This window comes from Solanum verrucosum, unplaced genomic scaffold (assembly GCF_900185275.1).
Source record: "Solanum verrucosum unplaced genomic scaffold, falcon-dt-bn FXZP01000229.1, whole genome shotgun sequence".
Lineage (NCBI taxonomy): Eukaryota > Viridiplantae > Streptophyta > Magnoliopsida > Solanales > Solanaceae > Solanum > Solanum verrucosum.
This window is the reverse complement of record NW_026020011.1, coordinates 2582243-2602710: the sequence shown is the minus strand read 5'-3', so window position 1 is coordinate 2602710 and position 20468 is coordinate 2582243. Positions and strand designations below refer to the sequence as shown.

The following is a 20468-nucleotide window of genomic DNA, read 5'->3' as shown; positions in this document are numbered from 1 at the left end:
GACCCAACAACTTGTATGCTTCCATCTTACTCGACCGTGTAGAAGCCCTTCAGCTGGCTCTCATCTAAAATAATCTTCTCGGAGAAAGGCACAATAATGGTGGGAACTGGGAAACAAGGAATTCAGTCTCTGCATTTTCTTGCCAGAAAGTTGAGGTGAAAACTGGAGAGTTACTCATCCAATTCATATTGTTCTTATATTTTGCATATCCAGATTGACCATTGAAAGAGTAAAACATCTGTTTGTCACATTCGTGTTTGGTACGGAGAAAATATTTTCAAATGTTTGTTAGTCAAAATGTTGCGTAAATATTTTCTCTATGTAGATAAGTTGTTTAAAAACAAGGAAAATGACTTCCTTGGTAGAAGTAGGAACCCAACCTAACACACCTCATCTCTAATTGTAACTTCATGGTATACCCATGGATTGGTCAGTTCTTATTTGGAAGGCTTCAATTTCTTAACTGCCGCGGTTTCTACTCCTGCTAATAGTTTAGCACATTCGTAGTTGTTATTATGGGGTCCTGAAACACAAGGAGATTTTACTCGTTGGTGTCAATTGGGGGGTCTATGGACTTTTGTTGCTCTCCATGGAGCTTTTGGCTAGATAGGTTTCATGTTACGTCAAGTGAAGCTTGCTCGATCTATTCAATTGAGACCTTATAATGCAATCGCATTCTCTAGTCCAATTGTTGTTTTTGTTTTTGTATTCCTGATTTATCATCCCTTCAGAGGTAGGAGCGGATCTAGGGCCTTGCCAGGTTGTTCATCCGAACTCCCTCAGCAAAAAATAACGTTGCATAGATTTTGAATTTCCTGAACACGGGTAGAGGCTAGTTCTGTGGTTTAGGGGTTTAAAATTCACCTTAAGGTTACAAATTCAAAATTCAACCGCTACATTTTTATTTTCGAACCCACTCGATGAGAATCATGAATCTGTCATTGGAGGTAAGCTAATGCATGATGCTTGTGGAGTTTGGCAACATGAGTTAATTGTTAACACTTGGGGTTAGAAAAACCATACACTACAACTGAAAAAGGAACAACTAGATGTAATTGTGCACTATAACTTGGATTGTCAATTGAGGACAAATAGTGTGATATTTATGAGAAAACCAAAAAAAAAAAACATAAATAAAATAATATAGCTTGCAAACAAAAAGCTAATCCAATTATTTGTTAATTTTTCCTCTCTTGTTGCATCACATTGAAGTTGACATGAGTAAAATCAAATCAAGTGGACTTAAGACTCTGAAAGTAACATCAACCAATGTCCACAAAGAATTTCTTTATTGGGTAATTAATGAAATGTCCATGAAACCAAAATATTAATTTTTTAAATATTTTCTCATACCTTCTTAAGAAAAAAATGTTTATAAAATATTCAACATATATATACATTGGTTATGTACTTTAAAGTATATAACACTATAATCCTACTATATGAAATTAGGTTATGCAATTTTTAATGGCCGCTTTTTGAGGTTTCACCCGTTTCATCTCTTTATCTCTATGTTTCAGTTGCGTTTAATTTGGTGTAACTTTAAAGTTTTAAGCTGAAGCTTTACGTCACGACACAAATATTTTATTTTCAAATTATCACAATTTTGTAAATGAATGTAGATGGATAATTTATTTTATTATCCAGCTAGGATAATCCTGTAAAAGTCTTTTTTTTTTAAAAAAATAATCAAATTGTGGTTTGGTATTTGAAGTCAACATGAACTATTTTTCCCCTTTTTAAAATGTCCCTTTTACACACAGCTGCTCAATGTGGGCTTTTCTTTTGGTCCATTTATTATGGGCCCATTAATAGTGACATTTAACATGCACCTTCATTTTCATGGGCCTCACTTTTCAATTTATTACCCACTTGTAAATTATTCTTTTCACCTTTTTTATGCTCCTTTCTTTTTTTGGTAATGGGGATTGATTCCCTTCTTCCATTATTTGTTTATTTTGTTTTTTCAATTTATTTTATTTGCTTAAGATGAATTGACATTTTGAGGGGAAAAAATCATTCTTATTTTAGTGCGATAACTCGGTATATCTACTACACGACGTTTCTATTTGCTTATTTCTACTAATGGTTTGTTAAAGGAAGGAGTATTGTGGAGAATATCCTTTTGACACAAGAAAAATCGGAGAAATAGGAAGGGAAACTTATAGAAATCTCACTAGTTTAGGGGCTAATTATTTGGATACCCTCTAATTTGTAATATTACGAATCTTATCTGATTTTGATGCATCCAGATATATGTATCTGGTGATACATAGAGCCAAAATTAGGTGTAACTTGTTCTAGATATATTGTATCGAAGTAGATTCGCATGTATCTGGGATATATAGATAGGGATGGCAATGGGCGGGGCTAATACGGGGCAGGGAGGTTTTAAGGCTATGCGGGGAGGGTTGAAGTGGGTTTTTAAAAAACTAATGCGGGGAGGGTTGTGGGTTTGAGCGAGTTTATGCGGGTTCAAACTTAATTTTAATTTTTTACATGTTATAAGAGTGATAGAGCATTATTGATCAAGATAATTTCTTTAAAGTCACTAAAATATTTAAGATAGTAAATGAAAATTGTTCAATCAAAACTAATATGGTTTCTTACATGCATCCCAATTTAACCTCTAAACAATAAAATTTTAAGTCATTATCTATTGAATTAATACAACTTAATGAGAAAATGAATTTTATTTTTAGTATCAAACCTAATTAAAAAGGGAAATAATCAAAAGTTTATGCGGGTGGGGTTATGCGGGGTGGAGTGGGGCGGGTTGAAAATGTAAAAAGTTGTTATACGGGATGGGTTAATTTTTTTGCAGGTTAAGCTCAACCCATCCCGCCCCATTGCCATCTCTATACATAGGCAAATCTAGCTTACTTCCCTCGATTCCTCCCGTCTCGTTCGCCACTTTTGTATATATGATATTTTAGGTACATGCGAATCACACCAGATACATACAAATACATGTATCTAATGTGATTCACATGTATCTGGGATACATGACTATCTCGCTTGCCTACCTCCCCATCTCGTTCTCTTTTCTCTTCTTTTAATGTATCTAGGTGTATTTTCCTCAATATATGTTATAAAATTCTTAATTAATGATAAGATATGTAATAATATAAATGTATGAATATAATATATATATATATATATATATATATGGGGTAAAATAAGGAGATCTGTATGCATGAAAAAGTGGCCACAAGAATAATATCCATGATTAAGAGGGTGAACAAATCAAACAAGGTACTTTACCTTTATATACTTAGGTTACTTAGGTTTTCTTATTTTCTATGAAAGAACTAAGCTATATTATTATATGGGAAAATTGTATGAAATAACAAACTATTAATTCAAATTAAATGATATAGCCATAATTTTTTTTATTTGTAATTCGCAGCAAATATTTCATGTTTTTTGCCATCCCATTTGTATATCGAAATATATAAATGCAGGACCCATTTGTATACCGAAATAAACAAATGCATGACCCATTTGTATATCAAAATATACAAATACAGAACCCATTTGTATACCGAAATATACAAATAGACCAAAATACATATTTTTTATGTATATGTATACCGAAATATATAGATTAATAGTCATAGCAAACATAAAGTTAGCTATGGAGTGCAATTATACAAACTATAGCTATTACATATAAATATGATTTTTATGTTTGCTAAACCTAAAATTTACTCATATTATAATTATCTTATAAAAAAAAATAGAAAGCATGATACAAGAATAACAGATTGCACTTGAAATGGCTGGCCTGCAGTTTACTCTTCAATTTTAATAATTCTATTTTTTAATAATTAAAGACAAATGAAAAAAAAAAACCCTTTTTATATTCCGCCGCCCATCCTCAAATTAAAAAAATAAAAATAGGAAGTTAGCATGGCAAAAATAAAACAATTAATTAATATTATTATACATTTATGTCATTATGTGATATTCATCTTCTCTTCGAATCTATATCTTTTACACGGTTATATTTTACTTTTCGAGAGTTGAATTATATAAATTTTGATTAATATTTAAAGATGTATTTTTTCGTCATATTAATATGAGAAAGGCAATTTCTAGTATTTTTTCATAAAGTTTTCGAAAATCTAAATTTTAAATATTGAATTATTTGAATTTTATTTACCTCTAAAAATCAGTCAAATTTATTCTCATAAAGCGAAATGTGATAAATAAAAAGAAATGAAGAAAATACTATGAAATTAGGTTTTGATAAATTAGACAAATAACAATCTTTTTCGTTATGATTTAATGCAAGAGACTTCATTTCATTTATAATTAAAAAGGCTATTATTAGAGAACATAAAGCTTTGCATTTAAATGCACAAGGAGCTTAAAACATACCACCAAAGCTGAATTCAAAATTTGAAACATTAATTTAAAATTCTAATCCATTTGAATTACTGAAATCTAAATTACTAATGTGCATATTCAATAGATGTCCAGAGAAAAATATAAAAATTTTATGTTATTGGGATCGTCAATTGAATACTCTCTTTCCATGTGGATGATTCTTCTTTTTTTTTTAAAAAAATATTTATAACTAATTCATTATAAATTTGTGTCCAAAATTTTCTACCTACTTTAATAGGGATTGAAAACACTCTTAGAAGTAGAAAATATCACTCTTATCTATTTTTTTTAAAAAAGTTATTAAGTAGGCATACATGGATAGTTCCTATAAAGGATCGTACTAATAAAATTGAAGCCCCAAAAAGGACAATTGAGTTTTTTTTAATATGGGAAGAAATCATAACGTTTTTTCTTTAGAGATGGAAAATTTGCCCACCAAAATTATAATTTTGCAAATTCTTCCTCAATAAGTTGGAAAAAAAATGAAATTGGCTAATATTATAATGATACTAATTATCGTATACTTTTGGAGTGTAAAATTCACATGTAATATATACTTTAATAGTATGCAAGAATGCAACGTCGTGATACAACATAATTGTATATCCCATGTGTATATAACGTCTATAATTATTTTTTAATAAAGAGTCAATTTTGTAAATGGATATTGTTGGATAATTCTTTTACTCCGGAAATCATGTAAAAATATAAAAGTCACTCTCATAATTGAATTTGGTGTGATTAAATGAAATTCGTTTTTTCCTTATATATATAATCATTTGGCAGTATATTCTCTTGATTAATTAGTCGGAGGCATGTGTAGATGCTAACATATATAGCTAGTAAACAAAGGCATGTGGATTACATTATGACTTTTGTGAATTTTAATAATTTGATAATTAAACATATTAATTAATTAGCAACATCTTTTCATGTGTGTTATTAAAGCTTTGTCTCACAGAGCTATATTAGATTGCAATTAAATCTCTTCACATGCTTGTCTTGCTTCTTAATCACACTATAATTATCTGATTAATTAGCTCTAGACTATGTATCTCCAACATAATCCTTTAATTAGATATTAGGTTGTATACTTTTCTAGTGTTTGGCTTAGAGAGGTTTTTCAAAGACAAAAGAAAGACAGTCATTTGGTTTTGGTTTTATAAGTCAATAACAAAATATAAAACCAAAATGTATTATCCCATGTCTCAAGAAATTGGTTTAATATTATAGAGTTTGTGGTGTAAATACTGTTTAAACTTTATTTTTCCACATTAACAACAATATGATGGAGGAATACAATTCCATGAGAGTGAGTATGTACGAGTGCAACGATAGAAAGAATCACACGATTTTCTATGTAATAGAAGCAATAATAGGATAGGAGTATACAGGTTCATAACTGGACTCTTTTCTGATTAGAAGAATTGCACCTAAGACTCTGAAGTAAAGGGAGGTGGTCCTAAAGGTGTCAACTGGGCCAGTTAAATTAATCTATGATATATGTTTTTCAAGTCTTCACTGTTAAGAGAACTTGTCCCAAATTTACAATGGAGGGCAAAAATGTCTTAATTCAAATAGTTCAAGGGAAAAAATAGATAATTTTTCCTTGTTTTGAAGTAACCGTTAGTAAGAAGGGTATTTTTAGCTAATTTTATTTGTAATTGGAGGACATATTTGAACCCCCCCCCCCCCCCCCAAAAAAAAAAAAACCAACATTGAGGACATTTTTAACCAAAAAAAATATAACATACAATAAAATAGACCCATTTAAAATAATTCAGGGACATATTTAATCATTTTCCCAATATTTTATATAAGAAATAAGACATGCACACACTTAGTTAATGAGAGATTATAATACTCAGAGGTGGAGCCATAATTAAGGGTTTGAGGGTTCTAATCCGCCTCTGATTAAGGGTTTGAGGGTTCTAAATTTTAGGATAGAAGAGAAAAATATTTTTGAACCCAAGTTACTTGTGTGGAAAGCATTTCTATGACCTTTTCCTTATCATTGAATCGTCAATTAATTTTGTTAGGGAGTTCACAAGTTAATATAAATATATATTTATTTAATTTTCTGATACAAATACAAGATCTACGGAAAACCTATTTGGTACGTCCAAACCCACGAACCCCCACTTAACTCCGTCTCTGATAACACTTCAAATATATCGAGAAATCAGAACTAGACATTTGAATCATGAATAAACAGTTCATGGGTAAATTGAACATTAGGTATCTCAAACCCAAGGATGAGTTACGTTTGACATTGATATTATGTTTTTAGAAAATGAACCTTGATTAATTTTTTTAAAAATTCTAATTAGGAACTTGTTAAATTGACTAATAACATTTTGACTAAATACAAGTTAAAATTTTCAAGAAAATGTCTTAGGACTCGTTGGTTATTATTGATTGTTTGTCTCTCCATTTTTCCTTTCTACCCATGTGAGGAAGTGAAATTAATTACATTTTCTCATTTAAGGGAAAGCAACTTAATTAGTTATGATTAGCAAATTGAAGATAATATAATGTTAGTAACAACTTAGTGGCAAAAACATTCACAAAATGGTAAAAAGAAAGAATTTACAGAAATTGACATAAATAATCATCAATCAAAATAACAGTAAGTAAATGTACCCACAAATTCTCCATATATATATATATATATATATCAAGTTGGTATATCATCGGAGATTAGGCTTAAATTACCGTAGAGACAAAAAAAGTTATTAATATGAACTATTTCCATCGACTTAAAATCTTTATAAGCAGAATTATCTAAATGTATATATCTCCATAAAATAAAAAAATAGCAGGTATTTAATAGAATAATTGACTTATAATACATAAACAAGCTATTCGATATACACAACCATCATATATTACCCTTATATCGTGTATTGATATATATATTATATTTATAGTCAGGGGTGAAGCCAGTAACACCAAGGAAGTTTATGTGATCCCTTTTTAGTAAAAAATTACATTATTTATACATAATAAAAATTATTTTTTTACGTATATATAATAAATGTTGAATCTTCTTTAATTTCTTTATAAATTTATTTTTTATATATATTTTATAAATTAAATAATTGAATAATGCAAGTGTGTAACTATTCCAAAATAAATCTCCATATAATAGTCTTCTACCTAAAGAATTGTGGATTGCAAATTACTCTAACCCTTTTAATTTGTCTACTATATGAAAATCAATAATTATTTTTTTTACCAAGAATTAAATAATTATATTTTTGTGGAGGAAAAAGGTGAAAAGGAAAAATGTAGTTGAGTGGTTTGCTTAGCTAATGACAGATAAATTGAAAGGGTTAAATCCACATGGATGACACATGGTTTATGTCTATAAAATTCACATGCCTACCATGTTCAATTAAACCCTTTGTAACTTTTTCATATAGACAGCTCACTTTGGTCCATGTCACACTCTTAGTTTATTTTAAAAATAAAATAAAAATTGGAAGCAAGGAAAGAGGGAAACGGAGAGGGGATTACAAGATGAAAAAATAATGCAGTAGTTAATTAATTATTCATTTATCCGTTTAATAATAGTTGTCCATTATATTATTTTGGGATGTTCAATAATATTTGTCCATTTTATGAAATCAATAGATAAGTTTACACTTAGTTCCTATCTTATCATTAAATATAGTCATTTCTCTATTTCATTTTTCAAGACATTGTTTTTATTATATTCAAAGAGTGATATAGTAAAACTATCCTTCTATTTGTAGTTTCTTAAGAAGTATGCAAAGTCAATAGTGGACAAATATTATTGGACAAAGGGAGTATTTATTTTGTTCACTTTTACATATTATATTTGGAACTGAACACACCCATTAAGAAAATAATAATTGATATGGTTATTTTATCATGTTATTCTTATTAGTTGATGTTTAGTATTTAAGTCTTGAAAAATAATTTGGTGAATCAATAATTAATGCTAAGGGTATATGGAAAGTAATAAAAAAAATTGATATGTTAAAAAAATACGTAAACATAAAAATCTTTTTTTTTAAAAAATAATGGACAAATAAACAAGGAAGTAGTTATCATACACATCAATAATTTTTCAATTTCGCCAAGATAATTATTCTATCGATCTATTTTATTCGTCATGTTTTATATTTTTAAATTTTCCTTAAAGAAATTATTAACTGAAAAATAAGTTGACTATATTTATTTATTACTCTTGTTTTTGTACTTTTTTTTTCATCCTAATATATGTGGCACCATTTAATTTGACATAAAATTTAAAAAAGAAGAATTTTTTTGAATTCATGGCTAAAACAAACCTTATGACTATAAATTATTTAATTAAAGATAAAAAAGAAAATTTTAAAGTTAAATTATTTTTAATTATAAAAAATTGATACTCTTTTGAGATAAACAAAAGAAAAAAAAGTGTCACATAAATTGAGACAAAAAAAACAACTCTTTTATATAATTACTGCATGCTAGATCAACCAAGAATTAGTGTGTAAAACAAGATTCTGAAGATAAAAAATATATCATACTTTAAAGAGAACTAAAAAAAACAAAAAAACAAAAAAACAAAAAGGAAGATAAATTCTCAACTTTGTTTATTAATGGTTTTTGTTTGTCTTTTCAATTTTCTTGGTGGATGAAAGAGAAATAACAGATACTTACAGCAATTAAAGTTGCAAAATAAAAACAGAGTTAAATTTTAAAGAATAAAATATATAGATTAATTGAACCAAAAGAGAAAAAGAGAGGGGAAATTCATATTAAACACAATTCCACAATCATGACTTGCTTTGAGAATCTAATAACATTTTTATTTAAGATTTTATATATTGGTGAGTAAAAAGGGGCATTGGCTGGATATTCGGATTTGAAGTTTATGGGTTCTGAATTTTCGTCTGTCCTTTGAAATTATGAATTTTAATTTTATTTTTTATATATACGAATGTAATTTATATAAATATAAAACTTGAACTAAATCTAGTGGAATAGCCACATACAGGACGAGAAGGAGTTGCTCGGATGGTAAGCACTCCTCACTTTCAACCCGAAGATTGCGAGTTCGAGTCACCAAGGCAGCAAAATGGGTGGCAGCTCCTAGGGAGGGAAAAAAGTAATAATAATAATAATTAAAAAAAAATAGCCACCAGTAAAGAAAAATCAGTTGAACACCGTTCATAAAAAAATAATCACAAATGCAAAGAGCATAAAAAAATTGTAATAAAAAGACAAAATCATGCAATGTTTTGAAAAAAAAATGACTCTTTATGTATGATGACAATAAGAGGGGATAACCTTTGCCACATTCCCCTTACAGCTTGGGCCATCCATTTGTGTGTACATGTTCACTAAAATTAGGGAAAATGATTTTTTTTTTACTACTAAAAGCGGATTCAAAATTTAAAAATTTAACGATCTTTATAATATCTTTCACTTAATATATGATACTAATAAGATCTCCAATCAAATATTTTAATAAATATTCTAATATATATAGAGAATATTTACGCAGAAATTACTGAGTTCAGACGAATCCGCCCATATTTACAACTTACAAAGCTGAAGGACCCTACCATAATGTGGTGTGTTGTGCTGTAGTATGGAGTTTGTGCAAAATAGTTCTTGCCACGTTCAAAAAGAAAATGTCCATGTGAATTCGTGTTTGTGTTTTTATGTAAAAATTATTTGTAAAATTAATTATTCGTAAGTTGAAAAAAAAAATATGAGAGTGAAATTTGGAATATTAAAGTCAATACTCAACACAACTAATATATACTATCAAAAAAATATTACAGATTTATGACGAAATATATATTTATTACTTGTTAAAAATTGTAATCGATATGTAACGATTATTTTACCCCTTTAAGAGGGTACAACTTCAAGATTGAACGTGAAGGGTAAACAACCCTCTCTTATAGGATATTAGTTTCTTACTTCTATGAAATAATATGTACTTAGTAAATATTTTTTTAGATCGGATACATAAGTACTACAAAATCAAAATATTTTTAAAAAATTATTTGAGTCATCGAGTATAATAGTAACGTTAAATTCTTTTTGGTACATAGGAAATAATTATAATTCTAAAATATTTTCTTTTATTAATTTCAATTTCGAATACTTTTTTGTTTTAAAATATCAAACATAATTTTATCTATACACCAACTACTTATATTCAATTAATTAACAAAGTTAACAAAGTACCCACCGCTGGTATATGATGCAGGTAACGTGGAAGTGGAATAATTCTTCTAATTTATTTACTAGAAAAGTTTGAGTATAAATCAATAATCAAAATATCACACAACTAATTCATAATGGGTGTGGTGGAATGATAAATGTTCTTTTCTTTTAAATTAATATTTCGAATTTAAAGCTAGAAAATAGATACGGCTTTAATAGGAATCGTTTTTATCTCACGTAAAGAGATTTTTCAGTATAAACTCAAATTAATCAAACTCCAGAATAAATATCAAATAAAAATAAGAAATAGAAAGGTGTCATACCAAATTACCAATTATACATGGTAGCTAACCACCACTATACCTTAATAGAGTATTAATCAAACTGAAAAAAATTGACCCAGAGAAAAATTGACACAAAAATAATAAATATTGCAAGGTTATCGTGGGGGTATTAATTAGTCAATTAAATAAAACTAGAGTTTGAAAATAATAATGCAATCAACAATAAGTGATTTCAGTTAAAATTAAAACATATTAAATTGATTTACAACTGTACAAAAAAAGATGTATATCCAAGTGTCTTTTTAATAATTTAAAATATGGATGTTGACACATCATCTTCATCCAACTCATAGCATTAACTTTTTCAATAGTATATGGGGCTTAGAGTATAGTATATTTAATTTACAATGATTACAATCTCATACTATATGTTAGTAATACTTTTTAAGGTTTTTCATTCCATGTTCGATATTTGTATTGATGTCTAACTAATCTAGATTCATATCGAATAGAGCTCATATCGAAGTAGCATTTTCTACTAAGAATTTTTTTATACTCAAAAATTGAAACTAAGACCTCTGATTAAAATTAGAGCAGCATCATCCACTGCACCACAACTCGGATGGGTAATAATACTTACTAACATGAAGACATCAACTATTTCATTTATGTATTTTCTAAAAGTAAACTCAATTATGCCAACAACATCCATTTTCACATTGCCATCAAGGATTTGTAATTAATTAAGATTAAATCACATTAATTAATTTAATTAATAATGTCAGCTAGAAGAATCTTTCTTACTCACCACTAAATTGACAGTAAGTAGTGCTTGGCATCAATTATACATATATACCTTATACTTTTAATTTAATTATCTATACATTATTATTGTCTTCGTCAGTGTGGACGTATGTAGAAAGTAACTTATAATTAATTCATCCAAATTCAATTATTTTGGCTTGAATCTTATATATGTAATATGAAATTTATCAAATAAATATAGATGATAAAATTTTAAAATCAAATATAGTGTAATAAAATCTCGAATTTGAACTTATGATACTTAAATTCTGAATCTGTCTTTTGTAGTTAATGTTAAGTTTTATAATATGTGTTCGTAAAAAAATCAATTCCTCATTTTGAGTATTCGAATTTTGTTCCTTAATTTCACTTTTTTAAGGTCCATAAATTATTTTGGAATTTGTTGAAATGGTTCAGGTTGGGACTCGAGAGATTCAAGTTACTTTAGATAAGAAAAATTAGACATATTCAGTATATAATCCTATAAATAAGATGAAGAGGATAAAATATATATACACAATCTTATTTCTTTCTGATAGACACTATCGAAATAAATTTATACAAGAGGACATAACAATATAACATTGTAGATGTGTATATAAAATTATATATGAACTGACGGTATATAGTTAGGTAAACACCTTGGATCCAATGAAACACATAGATAAAACAAATTAGGAAAAATAAAGTAGGCTACAAAAAATAATAATTACATGCACTAATTATAATTACCATCCATATAATATAGACATAAATAGATACATAGTTCATACGTAATTAATCAAATCTCACACACATAACGTACATACATAGACCGTAGTATAATAGAAATTCGATAAAATGATCTTCTATAATCATTTACAAATTGAATTTTAAAAAAATATTTTCAGATCTTGAATGCATAAAAATGAAGATATTTTATACACGTAAAAATGAAGATAGTAAAAGATAAAGTTCATAAAATTAAAAATAAATTTATAAAAAACTACAAATTTAAATCTCTAGTTCGATTAATTCCAAGTTATATACCATTATTTTTATTTTGTGGCACTCTAAAGTATTCAACATCATTCTACTAAACGGTCTTAAGTTATGAGACTTGAACAGTATTTTTCATAAATTTAAACTGATTTTATCTTTAAAATTCTACACTTTGATATGTTATTTTATTTATGAATTAACTTTTCAGCTTCTGCTTCAATAATTTCTTTTAGGAAAAAGTGGAAAATATATTCCTCAACGTTCTAATTTAGAGTGAATATATTATTTCATTAGAAAGATAGTGCAAATATACTCTCATAGTCTAATTACACATTATTTATCAAACGTAAAGAATAAATATATATATATATATATTATTTTTAAACAATAAATACTTTATTTATATTATAAAATTGAAGAGTATATTTGTCTTTTCCTCTTTTTATTTTTTTTCATGAAAAGAAAATATGATTAGTAGTAAAATGTAAAGAAAATGCGGCTAGTCTTCTCATCATCAATTACGTGCCATTCACCTCTCTTCTTCTTTTTCTGAAAATATGTGCAACAAAACGATGGGTGCCCCATTTTGCTTTTGGTATATTCCTTTGTTTCAATTTATATGATGTTATTTAATTTAAAATTAAAAAAAAAATTAAAAAGTATATGATCTAAAATAAAATATAAATATTTATATGACCGTAAAGTATTTTATTAAAAACAAAATAAAATATTTTAAAATTAAATAATTTTTTGATATAAAAATATACATTATTTTTTTTAGAAATAAATTAAACAGAAAAGTAAATCATATATCATGTACATATTACTCTAACAATTCACTTTGGAATTAGTTGAAATAACCCAAAATAATGCATTATTTAATATCATCCAGCCTAGCTCCCAAAACAATATATTTTGCTTATCTCACTTGTTCACGCAAACTATAAATCAAGATTCTACATGTAGTATAATTTTATGTATTTGATTATAAATCATTTGTAATTATTGCTCATTTGTATTTACATGAATTATTGATTGGTAGGGTCCATAATTGGCATTATTTATTGGTAACTCTTAGGTAAAAAAGTTTGACTCCACACATTAACTAACCTATATGCAATCATAGGCAAAATAGGCCCACCATAGAGGAAATAATTTTTTATGATTATTCACAAATTAAATTATTATTTTTTAATAATTATATAAAATCTTTGAATTTTTTTTATAAAAATAAATTATAAAGAGCAACAATAATAAATATCTCTAGATTCTTAGACCAAACAAAAAAATTAATTAGTATAACTTCAAAGGATTCGCTTCCGTTTTCGCTCTATAATATTCATGTGAATGATAATATTACGCTGATCTCCCTTATTTTGATTTTTTTCTAACCATTCTTTAAATTCACAAAGAGATAAATATAAGTCAATTATATAACTTGACAAATTTATCCTTTTTATATTAATTTCTTCATATTAATACATATTATTAAAATCATGAATTATTTAATAAATACTTCAAAAATAAATCAACACAAATGAATTAGTACTATATATATACGTGCGCTTTTTTCCCAACAAAAATACACATTTTTCATATTGATTTATTTTTAAAGTACTTATTAAATAAGTCATTTTATTAAAAATATAAATTAATATAAAGAGAGATAAATTTGTCAAATCATAATCTAATTAAATTATATTTATATTAAATAGATACGAAGAATAATTATAAAAAATCAAAATAAGGAAGATAGATATAGTATCGTAAATCACAAGAGATATGAGTGTTATATAGAACCAAACATCGAGAGGTCTCCAAAATTATCCTTATTAATTATCGAGCATATAATTGTTTACTAAACTATATGCAACTACTTTTTTTTATTATCTAATTAGCTGTATCGATTTATATGAGTGCTTTTTTTTTTTTAACTAAAAAAATAAAAACTAGTATTGCATACGTATAAAAAGACAAAAAGTAGCTACGTGAAATGGCCCCTAAAAATTAATTTTTCATTTGTACACTAAAAATAAACACTGAATAAATGATGAGAACTTCCTCTTTGAAAATCTCTACCATTTATTACGGTAGGTTGCAGGCCTAACTAACAGAATTTACTTAATTTCAACATCAAATGACCTACATCTCACTAATTTAATTTTTTTTTTCGCTTCGATATCTAGTATCTGCTATAAATCTCGATTAATTTGAAATTAAAACATTTTATATTAATTATAATTCTATTTTAAAGTAAAAATTTGAAACTTCTGATTAATTTTTTTTTTTAAGAAGTACGTACATATCCTAGCTTAATATTTGAAAATTAACTAATTTAACTATGGCGGCTTTCATTGTGTGATGAGCATAGAGTGTGTAGTTAATTTCACCGTTGTTTGATTGATCGAAATTATTTACTAGCGATTTTGATTTCAATAAATGCAAGTTGCAGCTTGCAATTCGAGGACCACTTGAGTCATTAATCTTTATAACTTAGGTTTTGAACAAATTATTATAACCAACGTCTTTTCAAACTCCAAAATTGTCACCCTCCAGCTGTAGGGTCCCCTATACCTACGTGGCTACACAAGCTCCATAATTTCATAAATTTAATTACTCACTCTATGAAAAGTAAAAATATTTTTCAAAAAATAGTATTAATTGGAAAGAAACCTCATTTACCTATAATTGGCAGTAATTTTTATGAGTCAAAGTTTTATGTTTTGATAGTACAAAATAATATCTGCTCAATCATATATTATTTTTTTTATGATGGTATGTTGTTTAGTAACTTTTGGCTTCTTAGTGATGATGATGAAATTTTTAACCAAATTTTGAGGAAAAGAATATTTAATAGCTTTTGTTTGAAGGTCGTTCAAGAGCTTAACAATAGTTTGAGGTTCTTCATCAACATTTTCGTATTCATCTTCTACCTAATATATTTTTTACAAAAAATATTATTATATAGTATTTGAGTATGATTGTTGTAGACGAATAATTTTACAAAGAGTGTATTATTATAATAAATGTAATTGTTATTATACGTGGAATGTTTTTATATAGAAGTAAAAATATGAAAAATTCCTTCCGAAGAAAATGGTCATTAGAGTGAAATGTCATTATAATAAGGGGTCACAAAACAGGATAGGTAAAATGGAACAAAGGGAGTAGTATTAAGGAGCCATTTAGTACGAGCAATAAGAAAAAGATGATCTCGGGATATAATGCAAGATTGTTTTATTGTGCGTTTAGTAACAACAACGAGTACTAGATAACTCACCTAATATTTTTGTCTCCATTGAAATCAGAACCTGAGATATCATGACTCTCAACTATTTCATTGACCACTAGGCTACACAGATGCAATCACAAGATTATTTATCTCACCATTTTGTATTACAATGATTGAATAATTTTTTTATAAATATAGATGATGATGATGAAATAAATAACTTAAATCCCTTTGTGATAACTCTAGTGATTCTTCATCTTCACAATCAGAGATTTTATTTTCTAATCCTTTATAAAAGTTTGTCATTTCTACAAATAAGAAATCTTTATTTTTTATATAAGATATTTAAAAAATCATTTTATAAGTAGTTATAACAAGAGATCATTTGCACCTTCAAAAACAACTCTCAAGGACATTTTAGGAATTTCCTAGAATTAAACTAATAAAGTATATATTATAAGAAAGGAGATCTCATATCATTCATCATCAGGTGAAAGTAATATAAAATTAGTCAGATTAGCATCTATGATTTAAAAGGTCAATGGGATTCATGTTATAGATGCTTTTGCCTTTTCAATATTTTACCCCCCCCCCCTCTATCTACCCCTAGTTACTCACCCCACCTCCTCTTTGAGCTAATTACAAGGTGAAAAAATAAAACTCAACTCTCATCAATAACATGACAGCTCAGATAATCAACGAATTGAGTTACTAAGATTCTGCTCGACCCTAATCCCCACCCATTGTTTCTCCTTTTTATTTGCCTTTTTTACAAGTATAGCCAACAGCCACTGAAATCCAAAATGCCAAAAAAGCAAAGATGACCTACTTGAGCCGGCTTTTAACTATATTTAGCTGGACAGACAAAAACCAACTTATTATCCTCATCGTCGCTTTCTGCACCTCTTCCTCTTTCATCCATCTATACTATACAATTATACATATATTTTTATGTATATATACAAAAAATATTATTTTATTTTACATGGTTAAAGTGTATATATTTCGATCATATTAATAAAATAGATGATACACATTATTTGGTATGTATTTAATATTATACCATAGCAATTATTTTATAATTATAACAGCTTGGATGAACTAAAGTGACCCTTTTGGGTTATCTTGATAATAAAGAAAATACATATACTTTTTTATTTTATTTTTCTTTGTATTTTAAGGGGGGTGTGAGATTGACAGACAGATCCCACCGAAATAAATTACTAACAAATTCACTACACCCCATCTTCATAAAAACCCACAGAATTCACCAATCTTTTTTGTTGTTTCATTTATTTTTGTTTATAATAAATTTTTGAGCTATAATTGCTTGTTGAGAAGAAGAAGAAGAAGAGGGGTGACTCCTCTTTTAGAATTAGAAAAAGATGCTTGGTGTTTCTTCAAGTTTAATAGCTAGCAGTACTATTACTGCTACAGGTGATGGAGCTGCCATTTCGGCAGCTCCATCACAGCTACCGCCACCACAAGAAGCTCCAGAAAGTGGAGGAAGTAGTGAAGGTGGTGGCGGTGGAGGAGATTTGTCAATTGGCGGTGAAGATGGTGAAAGGAATTCAGGTGGAAATCGGTGGCCGAGGCAAGAAACTTTAGCTTTACTGAAAATTAGATCGGAAATGGATGTTGTTTTCAAGGATTCAAGTCTTAAAGGACCGTTATGGGAAGAAGTTTCCAGGTACTGTTTTTTTTTCTTTTGGTTCATTTAATTACTCTTTCATCATCATTATCATGCATAGAATTCAGTATATAGAATCTTTTTTGAACAAAATTAAGAGATCTATATTTGGAATTAAAATTCGTATTAATTTGATCAAAAGTACTATTATTTATTTCAGCAGTTTTTTTTTTTATCAGGAATTCAGTGTCAAGCTTTTTGGTGATTTTTAGTTTTGTTGTTATACCATTTTCTGCTGATTCCAGCAAGAAATTTAGGATGAGTTTAATTTCTCTACTCCTCTTCAACACTTTTTGTGCTTTCACTATTTTTCAGAAAATTCTAGCAAAGATCTTGATAATTAATGGTTTCTTAATCCTTATGTTTTATTTTATGTATATAAAAATAGTATTAGTAGTATGAGATTTTGTTTTATTATTACCAATGAATAATGAATATGAGATCAGATAATTAAGACAAGGTGTTAATTAAGATTTTTGTTCTTTGTATCTTATCTTATTTCAAAAATTGTTTCATTGCGAATTTTGTTGTTTGTTTATCAGGAAATTGGCGGACTTGGGTTATCATCGAAGTGCCAAGAAATGTAAAGAGAAATTCGAAAATGTTTACAAGTATCACAGGAGAACGAAAGAAGGCCGTGCTTCGAAAGCAGATGGAAAAACTTATCGTTTCTTTGATCAGTTACAGGCTTTGGAAAACAATCCCTCTTCTCATTCTAATTTACCGCCACCTCCATTAGCAGCAACACCGATAACAATGGCAATGCCAATGCCAATGCGATCAGGAAATAATTCAGTAAATCCTCCAATGCCAACGCCAACGCCAACGCCACAAAATCATAATCATAATCATTCTTTTGTTGTTTCTCAGAATACTGTTGTGACAGTAGCAGCGCAGCCTGCTGTTAGTCATGTTATGACTGCACCTGCGCTGCCACTGTCACAACCACTACAGCCGATAGCTAATAACTTGAACCAGATGAATCGGCCTCAAGGTAATACTATTACCACAAGTTTTCTGTCGAATTCAACTTCATCTTCTTCAACTTCATCAGATGAGGATATACAAAGGAGGCACACGAAGAAGCGGAAATGGAAGGTATTCTTTGAGAGTTTGATGAAGGATGTGATTGAAAAGCAAGAGGAATTGCAGAAGAAGTTTTTGGAAACGCTTGAGAAGCGCGAGAGGGACAGGCTGATGAGAGAGGAGACATGGAGAGTACAAGAGATGGCTAGATTGAATCGGGAACATGATCTTTTAGTCCAAGAAAGATCAATGGCAGCAGCAAAAGACGCAACAATCATCGCCTTCTTGCAAAAAATAACTGAACAGCAAAACACACCAATCCCGAATAGTACTAATAATACTTCTCCTTCTCCTTTTCCACTTGCTCAAATTCAATTAAAATTGTCCGAAAAGCCATTCAGTGCACCACAACCACAACCACAACCACAACCACCAGCTATCGCGGTATCACTACCAATGACAATACATACCCCAGCACCAGCATCAACACCAGCACTGCCACAGGCACTGACATTACCTGTGGTGTCTGCAAAATCATTTGAACCTCCAAAATCCGATAATGGTGGCGAGAATTTCTCTCCAGTAAGCTCATCAAGATGGCCAAAAGAAGAAATCGAAGCATTGATCAGCCTCCGAACCTGTCTTGATCTAAAATACCAAGAAAATGGACCAAAAGGACCACTCTGGGAAGAAATTTCATCTGGAATGCGAAAGATAGGATACAACAGAAATGCAAAGAGATGCAAGGAAAAATGGGAGAACATCAACAAGTACTTCAAGAAGGTAAAAGAAAGCAACAAAAAAAGACCAGAAGATTCCAAAACTTGCCCATATTTCCACCAGCTGGAAGCACTCTACAAAGAAAAAGCCAAGCACGAAGTTGTTCCACATAATCCTCTCACTCCTCCTCCCATCATGGCTCAACCCGAGCAACAATGGCCAATTCCTCAAAATCAACCTCACCAGCAACAACAACAACAACAAAATCGTGATCATCATCACGATAATGAAAGTGACAGCATGGATCAGAACGAAGACGAAGACGATTTGGAAGAAGATGAGGAGGAAGAAGACGAAGGTAATGGTTATGAAATGGTCACAAACAAACAACAACCATCATCAATGGCGGCTACCACGGTAACAACAACAGCAACTACTGCTGCAGTTTAAAATTATAAGCACCAAAATAAAATTGATAACAACATAAGCAGTACTGCACTGCAATAGCATCAAGTGACTGTGCATTGGGAATGGCAAGTGGGGCAACAGATTGTGCAGAGATTTGTCGTATTCAGAAATTCTTGTTGGCGAGAGAAGACGGTGACTGCAGTAAAAAAAAAATCATTTGGAAATTAATGCAAAGGCATTTAAGTTTACACATGTTTTTTTTTTTTGTTTGGTAAAGGGGATATAGTTGTTAATTTTTATTTTTTTTTGTGGTAAAAGTATATTTTCATTTTCATTATTTATTTATTATTTGAAATTTGAAAAAAATAAAGTTTGATTGAAGGATGGGAGGGGTAGAGAAAAGAGATATATAAAAGAATAAATGCAGGGATAATGTAATTTGTACTCTTTTTTTTTTCCTTTTATTTTGTTCATGGGGTGTAAAAAATGTGAGAAAATGGTTTACTGCATTTAAATTTTTAATTGTAAAAGTTCTTGTTACAACTTCTTGTGCAATAGATACTAGTTATATCATGTGGGGTACATGATTTGATACTTGTGAGTACAGTTCGATGAATAAATCAAGAAGCATCATACTTTGTTACGACTTAAACTTGTGACCTATAGATCAAATAATTTACGATTTTCTAATACATAATAGATCAATATATTCTTATGTAATAATTTGCGAATTATA

The 20468-nt window shown here is 28.7% G+C and overlaps 1 protein-coding gene across 1 annotated transcript; it reads left to right on the top strand.

Annotated features, from left to right (window-relative positions):
* Positions 1 to 17259: 17259 nt before the first annotated feature.
* On the top strand, positions 17260 to 19866 carry LOC125820395 (trihelix transcription factor DF1-like). The gene is made up of 2 exons (XM_049499822.1): positions 17260 to 17578; positions 18121 to 19866. Exons 1-2 carry the CDS (start codon positions 17274 to 17276, stop codon positions 19772 to 19774), a joined length of 1959 nt encoding a protein of 652 aa, XP_049355779.1. The 5' UTR covers positions 17260 to 17273; the 3' UTR covers positions 19775 to 19866.
* Positions 19867 to 20468: the final 602 nt, after the last annotated feature.